This window comes from Ascaphus truei, chromosome 22 (genome assembly GCF_040206685.1).
Source record: "Ascaphus truei isolate aAscTru1 chromosome 22, aAscTru1.hap1, whole genome shotgun sequence".
NCBI classification, from domain to species: Eukaryota; Metazoa; Chordata; class Amphibia; order Anura; family Ascaphidae; genus Ascaphus; species Ascaphus truei.
The window spans coordinates 16,818,932-16,840,265 of record NC_134504.1 but is presented as its reverse complement, the minus strand read 5'-3'; the positions used below and the strand labels follow the sequence as shown (position 1 = coordinate 16,840,265).

The 21,334-nt window shown below is 46.9% G+C and overlaps 1 protein-coding gene across 3 annotated transcripts in view; it reads left to right on the top strand.

Annotated features, from left to right (window-relative positions):
- Positions 1–20,049, top strand: part of SOX9 (SRY-box transcription factor 9) — a 33,663-nt gene extending 13,614 nt beyond the window's left edge. Inside the window, exons 2-4 of one of the 3 annotated variants that reach the window (XM_075580091.1) lie at positions 5,962–6,365; positions 9,632–9,885; positions 16,911–20,049. In XM_075580091.1, coding sequence (XP_075436206.1) covers positions 5,962–6,365; positions 9,632–9,885; positions 16,911–17,653 — 1,401 coding nt within the window. In that variant the 3' untranslated portion in view covers positions 17,654–20,049. Of the gene's footprint in view, positions 1–5,523; positions 6,366–9,631; positions 9,886–16,910 lie in introns of those variants that run through there. The other 2 variants (XM_075580090.1, XM_075580092.1) reach the window with 2 other exon arrangements.
- Positions 20,050–21,334: the final 1,285 nt, after the last annotated feature.

Below are 21,334 nucleotides of genomic sequence, written 5' to 3'. Positions count from 1 at the left end.
AACTTTACAGCTGACACTTGAGTGTTTGATAACAGTAAAAGTGAATTGTGAAAATTGTAGTTCTTTAAGACAGGCATGTCCTGGAGACCCCCCTCCCCAACAGGTCAGGTTTTCAGGACAACCCTGCTTCAGCACACTGGTACAGTCACTGCATCAGCACAGGTGGCTCAATCAGAGACTCTGATTGAGCCACCTGTGCTGAAGCTGGGATATCCTCAAAACCTGACCTCTTGGAGGGGAGGAGGGGTTGATGACTGGAGTTGAGTACCCCAGCTTTAGGATACCAGAGTATTTTCCCATTAACCGACAACATTGCAATAGAGACCAGCAGGTCATCCTAACCAACTAACCAGCTACAGGAGGTGGGCAGCCGGTGCGTGGCAGAGAGATGATGCATGACTGATGTACCTTGGTGGTTGGGCAAAAGTCACAATAAGACAAGAACACAGGCTGATATTTACAAAACACACCGAAAATAGCGGTGTCACCAAGCAAAGCGCAGTCCTAAGCAAAGAAAGTGAAGAGGCATGTTACAGAGAGGGGTCAAACAGACAGAGAAACCTGCTACTCTTTCTCCTGCATCCTTGATCCTCTAGGCAGGGTAAAGCCCATTGAGAAGCCCTATTAATCTCTCCTTTCACACACACACACACACACTTGACTGTCACTAGAGGGGACAGTGTTTGCACAGTGCCCTGTGCACTGAAATAACTTGTACTGCCCTAGAAACTCTTGTGTTTTCAGTGTAAACACTAAAATAAATAAGCCTGGAGCATACTGTAGGTAAATGTCACTGTCTTCCAAACTCCTCTTGTAGGTTGTAGTTTCCAGACCTGGGTTTATTGTCCTCTGTGTTATGGAAGCAGATTCAGTCATAAACTATTTCTGTCCCCACACCTATTACAGAACATGTACCCAAACACTGACCCTGCCATGATTGGCAGCAACGTGGTGAGAACTAGTGAAATATTTGACATGGTAAGATTATTCTTTTTTTTTCTTCACTCCAAAAGGATTCACTATTAAACATTAAAAAAAAAAGAAGACATTAAACGAATAAATAATTCGAATATATAAAATATATAGTTACAGTATGAACTGTAATATAACATAACATAAATATGATTATTGTATACTGTATATCCATGTATTGTTATTTTCTTCTGTATATATATATATATATATATATATATATATATATACACACACACAATTTATACCCAAAAATGTGTTTCAAGAAACTAAATATGTAATTATATGTTAATTATGAATAATATGAATTTATGAAGTCTGTGGAGGCAGGCTGATCAATTGAAATAATTTATTTTACTTGTTTCTATATATTACCTAGAAATATTAATATAAGCAATATCCCTATGTTAGTAAATGTTCCATATTTGCTGAGTAGCTGACATCTCATCAGCACAAATACTCTACAAACAGGCCTGATTTATATCACTGCAGCTACAATAAATATTTGCCAGGCTTATGAGAGAGATCTTTCTATTGTGTTGTTTTCCTTCCTCTTCAAATGTCCTCTCTACTCACCTGGGGTAAGTGGCTATGCCTTTTGTGTTATTTAAAAATTGTTTATCACACACACACACAAAACAACGTGTGTAAAATACAGATAAATATTTGGAGGTAAAACAAGGAATAAAGGTAACATTTGCAGATATTATTTTGAAAATACCACAATATCAAATAATCACCAACTAGAAAGGTCGGCAAGAGAAACAGCAGGATGGTAAGAGATAATAAAACAAAAAGACAGACATATATATTTGACATTTTTATTTAACCTTTAAGATTCCTCAATAATAGAGGAAAATAGGATTTTGTCTGCAAGATGTTCTCTGTGCTGCTACATTTTGTATGAGGGCAGAGTTATATAAATGAACGTTGCATGTGTCTTTTTATGTGACATTTTCATGGTGTGTTTATTTGTGATGGGATGTAGTTTGGGATCATTTATCCAGGATTTATTGAGCACTGGTCTCTGCCCTCAGTGGTTTTTTTTTCTCAGAGGAATAAAATGTTGAAAAGTTTGCAAGCTTGTCACAAGCACAGCTCAGCAAACAGTGTTACTCTGGGAGTTTGGCAATTCAGCTAGGGTGCCTTTTTGTTAATTATTAAATTAATAATTATTATGTCAATATTATTGTATCAATATGTAAAAGTTAAGGAGCAGTGGAGACATTGTAACAGCCTCGTTACTTCTGGAACTAATCCCCAGCCTGTTACATCTCAATGCAACACATGCATAAGTTTGTAAGTTTGATCTCAAAGACTAATTTGGAAAACGCTATATTATTCCAAACATTTATTTCCCACTGGGCTTTTTTTTTTTTTTTTTTTACATTTTCTTCTCTTGCTAAACAATACATTTAATTATTAAATCAATGATGTTTAGAAAATATCTTTTTCATCTTTATTTTTAAACAAATCTGTTTTTAAGCTTTACCTTGTAAAGATTTAATTGCTGTATTCACGTTTTGCGATTAAAAAATCCATTTGATTTACTGTAGCTAAAGATATTTATATATCGGTGTTTCTACCATTTCAATTTATATGTACTGTTTTTTGACATTTTTTGCAGTGCTTTAAAATATTTTCAATAGTAAAACAGCTATTATTAATACATTTTCTTAGAATGTTTGGAAATTAAATGTTATGATTTTTTTGCTATCGTTTTGTTGTAAATTAATAAAGAAGAAGGTTCCCAGTGCGAGCAGATCGTTAAATACAGTTAAAAAAAAAAACCCTGTAAATTGACAATTACAGTGCAATAACTCCATAAACTTCAGGGGGGAAAAAAACTAGTTTATAACTCATTTAGCATTTAGGGATTACATCAAACAATTACAATTATGTTTCCTGAATAGAACAATCAAAATGTATCCTTTGTTTTCTTGACTGTGCATTCTTTGATGAGCAGAATTTTCCAAGGAGAAAATATTGACTTCTGATTCTGTGAACATTTCTCTGTGACCCAACTTTCGTAAAACTGCAGCAAGTTGAATGGATCTAAGTGACAGCACTTTGCACCTTTGTGTCGGCTGCTCCAACAAATTACTATATGAAATAGAAAGTCAATTTATTTGATTTTAATATTTGACAGCGATATAAATTACATGCAGTATTTAAAATAACAGTGAGGGTTTTTGTTTTCTTAAGTAAATCGGAATTTCGTTTGATTTTTTTTTTTTTAGTCTATTTTAGTTTCGTGTTTCAGGATAATTTAAGATACAAGTATCTGATGTTGAACATTTGTATAAAATAATATCCTTCCAGATGGGCAGGTCCATCATACACTGTATTAGTTATTATTATTAATAATACTATTTATATTATATGGGGCACTGTTGTGAAACGTAACCAAAGGCTGTTTCATTTGAGAATTTGGATACTAAACAACAAAAAAAAGGCAAATGTCTTCAGATTAATGGCAAATGGGGATTAAGAATTGGAACAAAGTCCATGCCTCCTTTTAAAGTAATCCATAATATTCTGCAATTAACTCCTGTGACCCTGAGCAATGCAATGCCAGCGTTATATAGAACATGACATCAATAAAATCAACTGACATGTTGCTTTCTGATAAGTAATTGCTGTATTTAAAGGGGAGCTCAATTAAAAGTAGAGGTGGGCTTATTATTTATTGAAGATAGGTTGTAATTAAAAGCAATCAGTGGTCAAACATTGCTACCGATTCTCTGTGAGGTTGCTGAGCAACGTTTATTAACGCTGGATCTCTGGAAATAAAGTGATAAATAGCCGTTTCTCCCTCCTCCTCCCCCAATAACTCTGACTGCTGAATCCTCGGAGTGAATCTGGGACTGGGTTTCTGAGCATTTGGCGACCCCTCTGGCCACCACTCAGCATTACACCTTCTGCAAAACCCCACCTCGAAATATTATTAGGGACATTCTGCTGAATTAAATGAATACACTTATTTTTCATTTTTTTTTTTAAATTGCTCAATGGGTGTTACCATGCATATTTATTGTATAAAGAAGCTTTCTCTGATAACATCTATATTGTGTTGCACTAGACCTGTCCATAGTAAAATAGCTTTATATGAGTACAACTCCCTCCCACACTAATGCACATGGCTAACTTAGCTGTAAAGGTACATTTGAAAGGTGTTTATAGTGCACAGACTTTCAGTAACTTATTTTTGCACTGGAATAGCATTTTCAAGCAGTTAGGACTGAGGGTTTATTTCCCCTCCAAGCAGCAATTGGGATTGTCTGTGTAAAAAACTACATTTTCCTGGGGGGGGGGGGGGGGGGGGGAGGAGGGGTGTTTGAGGGGACAAGCAAAATATTTCAAACATGCTATAAAAAGTTTAAGATTCACCACAAGAAACCCACTGAGCAGCGTAGCCACTGATTTCAAGAAAACAAACCAGTAATTGAATTTGCTTGCAGCTACAGCATTGCGTTTGCACACACATCATCAATAGGAGTTTTTGTATGGTAACATGGGTTAGTGTGACTCTTGGCCAAATTGAGGGGTTTGAAGGGGAAAAAAAAGACTGAACTGAAATTGTGATTGAACAGACAGTCCATGTTTGATGTGCATCCCATCCCATGACAGATCTGAATGTCTTATAAGATCAGTTTCTGGTTTTAGCTATGATGTAATAATTGGGAACACACATTGCTTCTTGCTTTACATAAGTAACAACATAAAGTGTACAAACACATCATAAAGCATGTATATCAAAGACAAAGTCAGTTTAACTCTTGTGTTGTCTGGCATAGATATCTAGTTTATGTCAACCACTCAACTATAGCTGATTTATACATTGAATAACTAAGGTCTTTGCAAAACGTGTGTGTGTGTGGTTAGTATTATTCCATTAATATGACATTGTAGTCAAATGACACAATTATGACTGTACAGGGTCATTGTGTAACACTGTAACAGTTCGAAATACAACGCATTAGGAGAAACCAAAGTCAACCTTCTTGGATTGAGATATTAGCTTTGAAGTCACCGTTTAATATCCCACGCGTGTCTATTAAAGTGTAAATGTCTTTAACTTAACATTTCCAAATACTGAAATATACATTTGGTACATTGAATAAGACATATGTGCATTAAAAAAAATGAACCTAAAGTCAAAATATGTCTTTGTTAGTCATATTTGATCTTCATGTAGATAGCCACTCAGTTATTTAATCATTCCTAGTTTATTATGAGTGTGCAAAATATGTAACTCGTGTTGTATCTTTAATAAAACAAATAGACTGCATTTCCTACCGAGGACAATAAAATGTGTCTAGCCAAACAAAGGCATAATTCGCCAGAAGATATCACACACAAAACGTCCAGGAGCGCAGCATTTCAGCTCTCAATCTCTGTCACTCTGAAGAGGGTTTTTTTTCCCTGCACTGGGACCCCTGTTCTCCTCCCCAAATCCAACAGCCAATCCATTACACACAGCGCTCCTGCCATTGGCTGCAAGTTTCTAAAGAGGAGTGTATTTATTCCAGAATCTGCCTGAGTTATAGCCCAGATCTCGAAGTTGACTTGGTGTCTGGCTGCTTGAGCTGAGCAGGGAGAGTTTGCTAGAGAATACTTTGCAATCTGATTTTTTTTAATATATAGTATATATATATATATTATATATATATAGGCTGAAAAAGATCAGCAAAGGACTGTGCAAGTGTGTATGTCTGTAGCAGCAGATATCTAGAAGATCACTTGAATTCCTTTGGCATTTTTGCAGCAGTGCAGAAGAAGAGAGACTTTCAGTGCAGCTTTTCTTAGCATTGTTCTTTTTCTGAGGCTGCTGTTTGAGAGCAGTTAGCGGTGCCCAGCTTGTGCCCAGCTTGTGCCCCTACACACGCTGCCAGCGCCACTTCTTCCTTTTTGTATATATATATTTTTTATTCTCACAATTTCCCTCTGTACGTTTCTCGCATGAATCTCCTGGATCCTTTCATGAAGATGACAGAAGAGCAGGAGAAATGTATATCTGGTGCCCCCAGCCCAACCATGACTGAGGACTCTGCTGGATCCCCCTGCCCATCTGGTTCTGGCTCAGACACTGAGAACACCAGACCCCAGGAGAACACATTCCCCAAGGGCGACCTGGACTTGAAGAAAGAGACAGAGGATGAGAAGTTCCCTGTTTGCATCAGAGAAGCGGTCAGCCAGGTGCTGAAAGGGTATGACTGGACCCTGGTCCCCATGCCAGTGAGGGTCAATGGATCCAGCAAAAGCAAGCCCCATGTCAAGAGACCAATGAATGCTTTTATGGTGTGGGCACAAGCTGCAAGGAGGAAGCTGGCAGATCAATACCCCCATCTACACAATGCAGAGCTAAGCAAAACCCTGGGCAAACTGTGGAGGTAAGACTGTCCCTACACTCTCTACACTTCTGCATGCTGGGGAGTAGCTGTAGGTGCTGGGGAGCAGTGCTGTAGGTGCTGGGGAGCAGTGCTGTAGGAGCTGGGTAGTGCTGTAGGAGCTGGGTAGTGCTGTAGGTGCTGGGTAGTGCTGTAGGTGTTCGGTCAGACCTTGTTCTGCATGTTGGGGAGTATTACTGTAGGTGCTGGGTCAGACCTTGTTCTGCATGCTGGGGAGCAGTGCTGTAGGTGTTGGGTCAGACCTTGTTCTGCATGCTGGGGAGCAGTGCTGTAGGTGCTGGGCAGTGCTGTAGGTGTTCGGTCAGACCTTGTTCTGCATGTTGGGGATAGTGCTGTAGGTGCTGGGTCAGACCTTGTTCTGCATGCTGGGGAGCAGTGCTGTAGGTGCTGGGGATAGTGCTGTAGGTGCTGGGTCAGACCTTGTTCTGCATGTTGGGGATAGTGCTGTAGGTGCTGGGTCAGACCTTGTTCTGCATGCTGGGGAGCAGTGCTGTAGGTGCTGGGGATAGTGCTGTAGGTGCTGGGTCAGACCTTGTTCTGCATGCTGGGGAGCAGTGCTGTAGGTGCTGGGTCAGACCTTGTTCTGCATGCTGGGGAGCAGTGCTGTAGGTGCTGGGCAGTGCTGTAGGTGCTGGTCAGACCTTGTTCTGCATGCTGGGGAGCAGTGCTGTAGGTGCTGGGCAGTGCTGTAGGTGCTGGTCAGACCTTGTTCTGCATGTTGGGGATAGTCCTGTAGGTGCTCGGTCAGACATTGTTCTGCATGCATTTAACCCTTAGGGCAAAGCTACCTGCTGTCTTTCCAGCATTTAACCCTTCCATGCCCACCCCACCCCTGATTGCATGTTAATTCTGGGATCTGATGACGGGGTTCCCCAGTGGGGCACTCTCCCAGAGCTTGTAATTGCATGTTCCCATTCCTGAGCGCAGGGTCCAAGCTGGTTTGGTGGAGGGGTGGGGGCGGAAAAGATTTTTTAACCCCTTGGGGCCAGCCACGCGTTGCAGCGCTATGTGTGGCTACCCCCCACCACCCTCCCCCCCGGCAGGAAAGGGGTTAAACACTTTTGTTACATGTGGTTTCAAGTGGTGGCACCCCCATTATAGGGTGATTTAAATGAGGTTAACCGGTGTATATTTTGGGCAGAACTGAAGGTTGTGTCTGGCTGTATTGAACTTAAAGGGGTGTGTGCTTTATATCCAGAGAGGTGTTAGGCATGAGCTGGCTGTAATATAGATGTGTACTGAGCAGCCAGACACACGTAGGGACACATTGCTTGGTGACAGCTGTTGTGCGCGGAATATTTTGTGGCGGTGTATTAAATTCCATAATAACCGCGTCACACGTTATATAGTTACACGTTATATAGTTACACGGTAGACGAGGTTGAAAAAAGACGTGTGCCCATCGAGTTCAACCTTTGTTAAATTGTAACTGGGTGAGAAACCCGTCTGTATTTCTAGTGCTAGACGTGGCGTTAAACACGATACTCCCCAGTGCATATACCATGCAGATTAGATTGTAAGCTCTTCGGGGCAGGGACTCCTTATCCTATGCGTTATATTACGCTGTCCCGCGTATTAGCGCTGTGTACCTGGACGGCGCTATATAGTTATACCTCTGATCCGCGGGGGGTCACAGGTGTCATTTCTGCTGATTTCCATGTCGCGTCAGTAAAGGTGCATGTTAACCCCTTCGCTTCCAGAGGGGCCAGCTAGGCGCTCTGTAAATTAACGTTGGTATTTAAGTGCAAGCGCCCAGATTTGTTTAACCTCTTCCGCTCTGCTGTGATGCAGGGCCACTTGTCCCGCTGAGTAGCTCAGGTGGAGGTTGTAGGGTGCGGAGCAGTACGCCGCCTCCGCCGCTATCTGGCACGATAGACCGTGGGTGCTCAACCACAGTCCTCTAACTATCCCCCCCAACAGGTCAGGTTCAGCTTCTGCACAGGTGGCCCAATAAGTCCCTGCTTCTGCACAGGTGGCCCAATAAGTCCCTGCTTCTGCACAGGTGGCCCAATAAGCCCCTGCTTCTGCACAGGTGGCTCAATAAGTCCCTGCTTCAGCACAGGTGGCTCAATCAGAGGCTCGACTGAGCCTCTGATTGAGCCACCTGTGCTGAAGCTGGGATATCCTGAAAACCTGACCTGTTGGGGGGGGGGGGAGGGGGGACCTGACCTGTTGAGGGCAGGAGTTGAGCACCCCTCTGATAGATGTTACTCCAACCACTTCAAAGGAATTATTGCTTCCTTTATCTGATGGTTTCAAAGGCTTCGGAGATTGTAAAAGTAAATTTATCTAGCTCAAAGGCTATTGGGGTTTTTTTTTCCTTTCCTCCCTCTCTCTTTTACCCGATCTGGCTTTAGCGGTTCTAGTTTATAGAACCTGTTGTGACAGATAACAGAAAGTCACCGGGCTACAAAGATATTTACTGCATGGCAGACCTGGCAAGGGTACCTGTTGTTGAAGCTATTTTAACTCTTTTTAATGTCAGCATTAAAAAAAACACAAAAAAAACCTCTGGCAGTGAAAGGGTTAAATTGGCATTTCTGTGATGAGAAAAGGCGTTTAGTGGACTGGAAATGTATAGAGCCATATCATGGCATGTTCAATGGTCAGAAAGTTCCCTGCCATCATTATAAAACCATGGTCATTTTTCAAGGGGTTGTAAGTTTGCAGAGATACTCGGCATCATCATACAGTGCAGAATGTTTTTCATTGTCAGGGCGTGCACTTATCAGAGTATAGCGATACCAGGTTTCATTGCAAGTAGTAGAGGATTGGGCTGTGCCCTGTAGAATAGACAAAGAAAAGGTAGACGCGAGACCTTTAATAGCTTACTCGTGGTTAAAAAGAGTGCTAGCTCACTGGGCGAGAAAGCTCCCTCCTTCAGGCAGATTTGTTTTGGTTTTATTCAATGTATTAATTTGGCATGGAGACCCCCAATCAATATACACGGCAGCCTGCAGGTCAGGGACGGACCACTCTAGTCCTCAAGGGTCACCAACAGGTCAGGTTTTCAGGATATTCCTGCTTCAGCACAGGTAGCTCAGTCAAAGACCTGTGCTGACGCAGGGGCTGACTGAGCCACATGTGCAGAAGCAGGGATATCCTGAAAACCTGACCTGTTGGTGGCCCTTGAGGAGTGCTGCAGGTATACCCGGGCCTGCCACATAGAGATGCTTAGTATCACTGCACAGCGCAGAGTATGTTAGCAGAGAGACTGACTGGGGGCCACTGCTCCTCTTCTCCCCCAGGCTGCTGAACGAGGGCGAGAAGCGTCCCTTCGTGGAGGAAGCCGAGAGGCTGAGGATCCAGCACAAGAAGGATCACCCCGACTACAAATACCAGCCGCGCCGCAGGAAGTCGGTCAAGAACGGGCAGTCGGAGCAGGAGGACGGCTCGGAGCAAACCCACATCTCGCCCACCGCCATCTTCAAGGCCCTGCAGGCCGACTCGCCCCACTCCGCGTCCAGCATGAGCGAGGTGCACTCGCCCGGGGAGCACTCAGGTACGGCACGCTCCTTCTATCCCATTCACACGCGTGGGGCGTGGAGGGGGGGGGGGGGGGGTTAACCCCTGCGCTGCCAGAGAGGCCGGCAAGTGATGCGTGGCTGGCCCTACTTTGGCAGCGATGGGTTAACCCGGGGGTGGGGGGGGGAGGGCAGTGCTCTCTGGTCGGGGAAATGCAGGAAATATTAACGCTCTAAAAGGCGAAGCTTCTTAAACCTGTCCCGTATATTGCTTGCAGATTGCAGCTGTGCATTTCTATTTGTGTGTGTGTATGTATATATATATTTTTTCATACGTGTGTGTGTATATATAGATATCTTTATACACACATACATACATATATATATATATACATGTAGAGGTATCAGTACCGTGTTAGCCGAGCTTCAATAATATATATATATACAGTGTTCGACAAACCTATACATTTGCTCGCCCCGGGCGAGTGGATTTAAGCCCCGGGCGAGTAAATATTAGCCCAAGCAGCACACGTTTGGTACTAGGTGGCGAGTAGATTGTTTGGTGATTTGTCAACCACTGTATATATATATACACACCACCCACATATAATATATATTATATATATATATATATATATATATATATATATATATATATATACAATATAGGGGAAACAAGGCAGCAGGCACTCTGTAAACAATGAAGAGCTGATGCTTATCCCATATGCGATATTAAAACACCAGGTATTACCAGATCTTCATCCGACGGATATAGTGCTTTGGTTTTTGTTACCTCTATATATTGTTATTTCAACTTGGCTGTGTGCTGTCTCTTCTTTCCGGGTGAAGATCTGGTAATACCTGTTGTTTATATATACAATATATATATACACGGTGTGAGTGTGTATGTATGTATGCGGGTGGGGTGTGTGTGTTATTGTATGCAGGTGGGGTGTGTGTGTATATATGTGGGTGTGTGTGTGTGTGTGTGTGTGTGTGTATATATGCGGGTGAAGTGTGTGTGTATATGTATGCGGGTGGGGTCTCTGTGTGTGTATATGTATGCGGGTGGGGGTGTGTATGTATATGTATGCGTGTTGGGGGTGTGTGTATATGTATGCGGGTGGGGGGGGTGTATATATGTATGCGGGTGGGGGTGTGTGTGTGTATATGTATGCGGGTGGGGTGTGTGTGTGTATATGTATGCGGGTGGGGGGGTGTGTGTGTGTATATGTATGCGGGTGGGGGGGGGAGTGTGTGTATATGTATGTGGGTGGGGGTGTGTGTGTGTGTATATGTATGCGGGTGGGGGTGTGTGTGTGTGTATATGTATGCGGGTGGGGGTGGGGTGTGTGTATATGTATGGGGGTGGGGTGTGTGTATATGTATGCGGGTGGGGGTGTGTGTGTATATGCATGCGGGTGGGGGTGTGTGTATATGTATGCGGGTGGGGTGTGTGTGTGTATATGTATGCAGGTGGGGGGGTTGTGTGTGTATATGTATGCGGGTGGGGAGGGGTGTGTGTATGTATGCGGGTGGGGGGGTTGTGTGTTTATATGTATGCGGGTGGGGGGGGGTGTGTGTATATGTATGCGGGTGGGGTGTGTGTGTGTGTGTATATGTATGCGGGTGGGGTGTGTGTATATGTATGCGGGTGGGGTGTGTGTGTATATGTATGCGGGTGGGGAGGGGTGTGTGTATATGTATGCGGGTGGAGGGGTGTGTGTGTATATGTATGTGGGTAAGGGTGGGTGTGTATATGTATGCGGGTGGGGTGTGTGTGTGTATATGTATGAGGGTGGGTGTTTGTGTGTGTGTATATGTATGCGGGTGGGGGCGTGTGTGTATATGTATGCGGGTGGAGGGTGTGTGTGTGTATATGTATGCGGGTGGGTGTTTGTGTGTGTGTATATGTATGCGGGTGGGGGGGTGTGTGTGTATATGTATGCGGGTGGAGGGGGGATGTGTGTATATGTATGCGGGTGGAGGGTGTGTGTGTATATGTATGCGGGTGGGTGTTTGTGTGTGTGTATATGTATGCGGGTGGGGGGGTGTGTGTATATGTATGCGGGTGGAGGGGGAATGTGTGTATATGTATGCGGGTGGAGGGGGGATGTGTGTATATGTATGCTGGTGGGGGTGTGTGTGTGTGTATATGTATGCGGGTGGAGGGGGGGTGTATATGTATGCGGGTGGGGGTGTGTGTGTATATATGTATGCAGGTGGGGGGTGTGTGTGTGTATATGTATGCGGGTGGGGGTGTGTGTTTGTGTGTGTGTGTATATGTATGCGGGTGGGGGTGTGTGTGTGTGTGTGTATATGTATGCGGGTGGGGGGGTGTGTGTGTATATGTATGCGGGTGGGGGTGTGTGTTTGTGTGTGTGTGTATATGTATGCGGGTGGGGGTGGGTGTTTGTGTGTGTATATGTATGCGGGTGGGTGTTTGTGTGTGTATATATGTATGTATGCGGGTGGGGTGTGTGTGTATATATGTATACGGGTGGGGTGTGTGTGTGTATATGTATGCGGGTGGGGGGGTGTTTGTGTGTGTATATGTATGCGGGTGGGTGTTTGTGTGTGTATATATGTATGCGGGTGGGGGTGTGTGTGTATATATGTATGCGGGTGGGGTGTGTGTGTGTGTATATGTATGCGGGTGGGGGTGTGTGTGTGTGTATATGTATGCGGGTGGGGGGTGTGTGTGTATATATGTATGCGGGTGGGGGGTGTGTGTGTGTATATGTATGCGGGTGGGGGGGGTGTGTGTGTATATGTATGCGGGTGGGGGTGTGTGTTTGTGTGTGTATATGTATGCGGGTGGGTGTTTGTGTATATGTATGCGGGTGGGGGGGTGTGTGTGTGTATATGTATGCGGGTGGGGGTGTGTGTTTGTGTGTGTGTGTATATGTATGCGGGTGGGGGGTGTTTGTGTGTGTGTGTATATGTATGCGGGTGGGGGGGTGTTTGTGTATGTGTGTATATGTATGCGGGTGGGGGGGTGTTTGTGTGTGTGTGTATATGTATGCGGGTGGGGGGGTGTTTGTGTGTGTGTGTATATGTATGCGGGTGGGGGGGGGTTTGTGTGTGTGTGTATATGTATGCGGGTGGGGGGGGTGTTTGTGTGTGTGTGTATATGTATGCGGGTGGGTGGTGTGTGTGTGTGTATATGTATGCGGGTGGGGGTGTGTGTGTGTATATGTATGCGGGTGGGGGGGGGGTGTTTGTGTGTGTGTGTATATGTATGCGGGTGGGGTGTGTGTGTGTGTATATGTATGCGGGTGTGTGTGTGTGTGTGTATATGTATGCGGGTGGGGGGGTGTTTGTGTGTGTGTGTATATGTATGCGGGTGGGGTGTGTGTGTGTATATGTATGCGGGTGGGGTGTGTGTGTGTATATGTATGTGGGTGGGGGGGTGTGTGTATATGTATGCAGGTGGGTGGGTGTGTGTGTGTATATGTATGCGGGTGTGTGTGTGTATATGTATGCGGGTGTGTGTGTGTGTGTGTATATGTATGCGGGTGGGGGTGTGTGTGTGTATATGTATACGGGTGTGTGTGTGTGTGTATATGTATGCGGGTGGGGGTGTGTGTGTGTATATGTATGCGTGTGGGTGTGTGTGTGTGTGTGTATGTATGCGGGTGGGAGTGTGTGGGTGTGTGTGTGTGTGTATGTATGCGGGTGGGGGTTTGTGTGTGTGTATATGTATGCGGGTGGGGGTTTGTGTGTGTGTATATGTATGCGGGTGGGGTGTGTGTGTGTGTGTATATGTATGCGGGTGGGGGGGTGTGTGTGTGTGTATATGTATGCGGGTGGGGGGGTGTGTGTATATGAATGCGGGTGGGGGTGTGTGTGTGTGTATATGTATGCGGGTGGGGGGGTGTGTATATGTATGCGGGTGTGTGTGTGTGTGTGTATATGTATGCGGGTGGGGGTGTGTGTGTGTATATGTATGCGGGTGGGTGTGTGTGTGTGTATATGTATGCGGGTGGGGGGGTGTGTGTATATGTATGCGGGTGGGTGTGTGTGTGTGTATATGTATGCGGGTGGGGGTGTGTGTGTATATGTATGCGGGTGTGTGTGTGTGTGTGTGTATATGTATGCGGGTGGGGTGTGTGTGTGTATATGTATGCGGGTGTGTGTGTGTGTGTGTGTATGTATGCGGGTGTGTGTGTGTGTGTATATGTATGCGGGTGGGGGGGGTGTTTGTGTGTGTGTGTATATGTATGCGGGTGGGTGGTGTGTGTGTGTGTATATGTATGCGGGTGGGGGTGTGTGTGTGTATATGTATGCGGGTGGGGGGGGGGTGTTTGTGTGTGTGTGTGTATATGTATGCGGGTGGGGTGTGTGTGTGTGTATATGTATGCGGGTGGGGGTGTGTGTGTGTATATGTATGCGGGTGGGGGGGTGTTTGTGTGTGTGTGTATATGTATGCGGGTGGGGTGTGTGTGTGTATATGTATGCGGGTGGGGTGTGTGTGTGTATATGTATGTGGGTGGGGGGGTGTGTGTATATGTATGCAGGTGGGTGGGTGTGTGTGTGTATATGTATGCGGGTGTGTGTGTGTATATGTATGCGGGTGTGTGTGTGTGTATATGTATGCGGGTGGGGGGGTGTGTGTGTATATGTATACGGGTGGGGGTGTGTGTGTGTATATGTATGCGGGTGGGGGTGTGTGTGTGTATATGTATGCGGGTGGGTGTGTGTGTGTGTATGTATGCGGGTGGGAGTGTGTGGGTGTGTGTGTGTGTGTGTATGTATGCGGGTGGGGGTTTGTGTGTGTGTATATGTATGCGGGTGGGGGTTTGTGTGTGTGTATATGTATGCGGGTGGGGTGTGTGTGTGTGTGTATATGTATGCGGGTGGGGGGGTGTGTGTGTGTGTATATGTATGCGGGTGGGGGGGTGTGTGTATATGAATGCGGGTGGGGGGGTGTGTGTGTGTATATGTATGCGGGTGGGGGTGTGTGTATATGTATGCGGGTGTGTGTGTGTGTGTGTGTATATGTATGCGGGTGGGGGGGTGTGTGTGTATATGTATGCGGGTGGGTGTGTGTGTATATGTATGCGGGTGGGGGGGTGTGTGTATATGTATGCGGGTGGGTGTGTGTGTGTGTATATGTATGCGGGTGGGGGTGTGTGTGTATATGTATGCGGGTGTGTGTGTGTGTGTGTGTGTGTATATGTATGCGGGTGGGGTGTGTGTGTGTATATGTATGCGGGTGTGTGTGTGTGTGTATGTATGCGGGTGTGTGTGTGTGTGTATATGTATGCGGGTGGGGTGTGTGGGTTCTCATTAAGAGGCATGGAACTCCTACAAATACATGTACTGTGTATCTATTAGTGTGGACACGCTTTATGTGTGTGTGTGTGTGTGTGTGTGTATATACATACACATACACATACACACACACACGTATGATGCAGGAGTATTTTAGCTGGGATTAGTGATATGTCTGGCATGGCCACTGGTGCTTGGTGTGGTAACTGGTGCTTGGCGTGGTTGCTGGTGCTCGGCGTGGTAGCTGGTGCGGGTAACTGGTGCTTGGCGTGGTTGCTGGTGCTTGGCGTGGTTGCTGGTGCTCGGCGTGGTAGCTGGTGCGGGTAACTGGTGCTTGGCGTGGTTGCTGGTGCTTGGCGTGGTTGCTGGTGCTTGGCGTGGTAGCTGGTGCGGGTAACTGGTGCTTGGCGTGGTTGCTGGTGCTTGGCGTGGTTGCTGGTGCTTGGCGTGGTAGCTGGTGCTCGGCGTGGTTGCTGGTGCTTGGCGTGGTCGCTGGTGCTTGGCGTGGTCGCTGGTGCTTGGCGTGGTAGCTGGTGCTCGGCGTGGTAGCTGGTGCTCGGCAAGGTGCGGGTAGCTGGTGCTTGGCGTGGTCGATGGTGCTTGGCATGGTAGCTGGTGCTTGGCGTGGTGCGGGTAGCTGGTGCTTGGCGTGGTCGATGGTGCTTGGCATGGTAGCTGGTGCTTGGCGTGGTGCGGGTAGCTGGTGCTTGGCGTGGTGCGGGTAGCTGGTGCTTGGCATGGTAGCTGGTGCTTGGTGTGGTGCGGGTAGCTGGTGCTTGGCGTGGTCGATGGTGCTTGGCGTGGTAGCTGGTGCTTGGCGTGCTAGCTGGTGCTTGGCGTGGTAGCTGGTGATTGGTGTGGTAGCTGGTGCTTGGCGTGGTTGCTGGTGCTTGGCGTGGTCGACGGTGCTTGGCGTGGTTGCTGGTGCTTGGTGTGGCAGCTGGTGCTTGACGTGGCAGCTGGTGCTTGGCGTGGCAGCTGGTGCTTGGCGTGGCAGCTGGTGCTTGGCGTGGTAGCTGGTGCTTACCATGGTCGCTGGTGCTTGGCGTGGTAGCTGGTGCTTAGCGTGGTTGCTGGTGCTTAGCGTGGTCGCTGGTGCTTGGCATGGTAGCTGGTGCTTTGCGTGGTAGCTGGTGCTTAGCGTGGCTGCTGGTGCTTAGCGTGGTCGCTGGTGCTTGGCGTGGTCGCTGGTGCTTAGCGTGGTCGCTGGTGCTTGGCGTGGTCGCTGGTGCTTGGCGCGAATTGATCACCCACTTGCTTTACGGGACCCACAGTAATCCCGTCTTCTCCCCAGCAAATGCGCTTTGGGCATTACAGGCGCTCACGGCGTGTAAATGCCATCGCATGTGCGTGTGTGGCAATGGGACCGGTCCGTACACCCAACCTCTTCTCCCGCCAGTAACCAGAGGGTTAACCTCTCGCTGTGCAGATGAAAGGGGAATCTGCAGTTAACCATTAACCATGTTATTGTAGGGTCATTATGTAGCACCTGCTTAAAAAGGGTTGGCTTTAGATTTCGTGGGTTAGCGGAGCTGGGATATAAGGCAGGGGGCGCTCAACCCCTGTCCTCAAGCCCCCCACCCCCTCCAACAGGTCAGGTTCTCAGGATATCCCAGCTTCAGCACAGGTGGCTCAATCAGAGGCTCTGAGCCACTTGTGCTGAAGCTGGGACATATAAATATATCAAATGAGATATTCACAACTTGTCAGCGAGACTGCAGCAGTAACAAGTTCTAATGATCGGCGCCAATGTAATAACGGACCCGTTGTGTTCTGTTTCCTGCAGGCCAGTCCCAGGGTCCTCCAACCCCTCCCACCACCCCCAAAACCGACGCTCAGCCAGGCAAGCCGGACCTGAAACGGGAAGGTCGCCCCGTGCAGGAGAACGGCCGGCAGCCTCCCCACATCGACTTCCGAGACGTTGACATCGGGGAGCTGAGCAGCGAGGTCATCTCCAACATCGAGACCTTCGACGTCAACGAGTTTGACCAATACCTCCCGCCCAACGGCCACCCGGGAGTCGCCTCCACGCAGGTGACCTACACCGGCAGCTACGGCATCAGCAGCGCGTCCAGTGCTGGCACGGGGGCAGGTCACGCTTGGATGTCCAAGCAGCAGCAGGCGCAGCAGCAGGCGCTGTCTACCCTGAACAGCGAGCAGAGCCAATCCCAGCAGAGAACACACATCAAGACAGAGCAGTTGAGCCCCAGCCATTACAGCGACCAACAGCAACAGCATTCGCCCCAACAACTCAACTACAGCTCTTTCAACCTGCAACATTACGGCGCCTCTTACCCTACCATCACACGCTCACAATATGACTACGCCGAACATCAGGGCTCCAACTCCTACTACAGCCACGCCGCCGGCCAGAGCTCCAGCCTCTACTCTACCTTCAGCTACATGAACCCAAGCCAACGTCCCATGTACACTCCCATCGCAGACACGACAGGGGTGCCCTCTATCCCCCAAACACATAGCCCACAGCACTGGGAGCAGCCTGTCTACACACAGCTGACCAGGCCATAAAGAGGCAGGTAGGGGGGCTGACTTTACCAGACAATTTGTCAAAGCATCGCTCACCGGCGAAAAGCGTGGTGCCCATCTTCCCGTATGGGGCGTGGCGCCCTTCATACCGCACAGGGCTTAGCGCCCTCTGCTGGCAACCAGCGAGAACGAGTGTGATTCCCGTAAACGGACTTGTGACCTATATCAACCCAGAGGGAGCGAACAGAGAGACTTTTTTGAAAAGCAATTTCTTGGCTGTTCGGAGGACTTTGTAATTATTATGTTTTTAGTCGTAATTAAAAAAAAATATATATATATATATATAAAAGAGCAGATCCTCTGTGAGGACTATTCTCCACCAGAAATACTTTTTTTTAGTATGTACTGTGTATGATTCATTGCCTTTTTTTGTGGGGGTTTATACATTTATATTTAGAAAACGTCTTTTTTTTTTTTTTTTAAAGAAAAATGCTCCTTTTTTCTGCTCAACTAGTTTTTTTTTGTAAAAAAAAAAAAAAATCTATACACTCTTAATTTTTTCTTGCAATCGTATTTTTGTACAGAAGTTTATTCTTGCATAACGTTTTTTAATAACGGATCGGACCGTTTGGATAAGTAATTAAGAGAGGCGTCTGAGCAGGAGTTAGGCCTCTTAACCTTTTGTAATGCAGAATTTTAAATGCTGTATATTAGAAGTTCTTAATTTTGTTTGTTTGATACCATTATGACTTAAAGCTAGCGCTAAAACAAACACATCGGGAATTTATTTCCACAATTACACCCAAGTGCCAATATCACACTCAATGTCCAAGCCTGACCCTTCACACGGTGCCTGACAAACCCTGATTCAAACCAAGTGACCTTAAACCTTCACCTCTACAACCCTGTCCAGCAAAGAAGGGGTGAAAACTCCCGAACCTGTCTCCAGATTTCAAAACACATTTTTTATGCCAGAAAGAAAAGCATATCTTAATTTATTTTATTATAATAAATAAAAAAAAGAAGTAATAATCCGATGAAAGGAAGAGAAAAAAATAAATGCTTATAAAAAAAACAACTAAAAAACACCCAGACCGCCACATAAAAGGATCTCCGTACTTCTTAATTTTTGTGACATTATGTTAGCATGCTGCTCACTCCGCTCTCGGAAGACTGAACGCTTCTTGTTAAATTATGTTTTTTTTTGTTTTGTTCTCTGTCACTTGTTTTTTGTTTTTTTTTGCTTCCCTTTACACTCGGCGTTCCTTCCCGTGGCTCGAAAATGACATGGTTGAAACAGATCGGTGGCAGGAATCATACAAAGCAGCAGATCACGCACACGATTGATATATCCGCTGTTAAATCAACAGTATATATATATATATATGCCTTCTCTAAGCAAATCCTTACAGAAAGGAAAAACGTTGCAGAAATAACCGTTGCGAACGGTGAACGGTTTTTATCATTTGCTTAGAAAAATAAAATGTTACAGGTTATATTTGTAATGTTTAGACACCACAGAGCCTTCCTTAATTCAGGGGGGCTCAACTCCTGTCCTCAAGCCTCCCCCAAACAGGTCGGATTTGCAGGATAGCCTCAGCACAGGTGGCTCAATCAGTCCCCGCTTCAGCACACGTGGCTCAATCAGAGGCTCAGTCTTCGACGCTGGGATATCCTGAAAACCTGACTTGTTGGGGGGGGGGGGGGGGCTTGAGGACTGTCGTTGAGCCCCCCCCTGGGTTAATTAAAGCTGCAGTTCAGTCTTTTTTTTTAAATTAATTTTTTTACTTCAATAGTTTCATGTGTGCAATCTCTAATTACCTAAAGAACTGCATAGCTGCAGGTCAATTCGTTCTCCATGTATTGATAGGCGAAATTTGGTGACATAATTAGTGAAGGGATCTGTTTTTCTTCTGCTTCTGTCACTCAGTAGAAGCTCATGAATATTCATGAGCACTCCTGCACTGACATGTGCTAGAGGGAGGGCAGGGCTGACAAAGGGGTGTGCCAGGGCTTGTGACAGGACATGAAGGGGCAGTGCCTTAGCAAATGGCTGTTAAAATAGAATACAAGAAAATTGGTCTTTCAAAGTTGTTGTTTTTTTAAAAACAGAAAATGCTAAAAGTATTTTTTCTTACTACAGAACTGATTTATTAAAAAAAACACACATGCAGGATATAGACTGAACTGCAGCTTTAATGCCGTCCTTATGAAAAGCCGGCCATAAATATTCCTTTAACTTAAAAAAACCCGCCACAGCTGACTCCATCTCTTTCATTGTCGCGGTTGAAACTTGTTCATCTCTTTGTGTTTATTATTTTGTGACTATCGCTGTTTTCTTTTGCCGATCCTTTTGTCGACATTGTGAAACGTACCCTCCTGTGTATCATTGTTTGCAATAAATATACACTGTACTAAAGGTGATATACACGTTGCAAGCCTGGTGTGTTTCTTTTTGTTTTATAAAAAGCCAGTAAGTGGCTAATTGGTGCGCTCACTTGGGCCCAGATTCACAACACGGTGCTAAGCACCGGCACGCCTCTGCTCCCATTGATATGAATACGAGCACAGGCGTGCGAACGCTTGGCACCGTGTTGTGCACCTGCGCCTTAAGGTGTGATATGTGAAGTCCAAGAGCAGCTTCACTGAGATTTGAGGGGTTCTGAATAAAAAAATGGGATTTTAACGAAAAATAATTACAAAAAATGGTATATTAAAGTCTGAGAGCAATGATGCTACATTTCCGGGAGACTGGCGCCACGGAGATCTGGAAGCGCAGAGCTCTAGGCATTAGGCCTTAGCCGCGGTTAGTACCGCTGGCCTTTAAACGGCATTCCCGAATCCTGTCCCTCCTGTACCCAGCACAGCGTCAGTATTTAAATGGCCGTCACGGTTACACAGATCCAGCGCTGCAGCGCAGCCATGAACATTGCGCCGCTCATGCCGATCGGGCTTTCTATGCGTTGGCACCGGTAAGGGTGGTATCATCCAGCACCGGGTCAGGGTGGTATCGCGCAGCGCCGGGTCAGGGTGGTATCGCGCAGCGCGGGTCAGGGTGGTATCGCCCAGCGCCGGGTCAGGGTGATATCGCCCAGCGCCGGGTCAGGGTGATATCGCCCAGCGCCGGGTCAGGGTGATATCGCGCAGCGCCGGGTCAGGGTGATATCGCGCAGCGCCGGGTCAGGGTGGTATCGCGCAGCGCCGGGTCAGGGTGATATCGCGCAGCGCCGGGTCAGGGTGATATTGCACAGCGCCGGGTCAGGGTGATATCGCGCCGGGTCAGGGTGATATCGCCCAGCGCCAGGTCAGGGTGATATCGCGCAGCGCCGGGTCAGGGTGATATCGCGCAGCGCCGGGTCAGGGTGATATCGCCCAGCGCCGGGTCAGGGTGATATCGCCCAGCGCCGGGTCAGGGTGATATCGCCCAGCGCCGGGTCAGGGTGATATCGCGCAGCGCCGGGTCAGGGTGATATCGTGCAGCGCCGGGTCAGGGTGATATCGCGCAGCGCCGGGTCAGGGTGATATCGCGCAGCGCCGGGTCAGGGTGATATCGCCCAGCGCCGGGTCAGGGTGATATCGCCCAGCGCCGGGTCAGGGTGATATCGCGCAGCGCCGGGTCAGGGTGATATAGCGCAGCGCTGGGTCAGGGTGATATAGCGCCGGGTCAGGGTGATATCGCGCAGCGCTGGGTCAGGGTGATATCGCGCCGGGTCAGGGTGATAT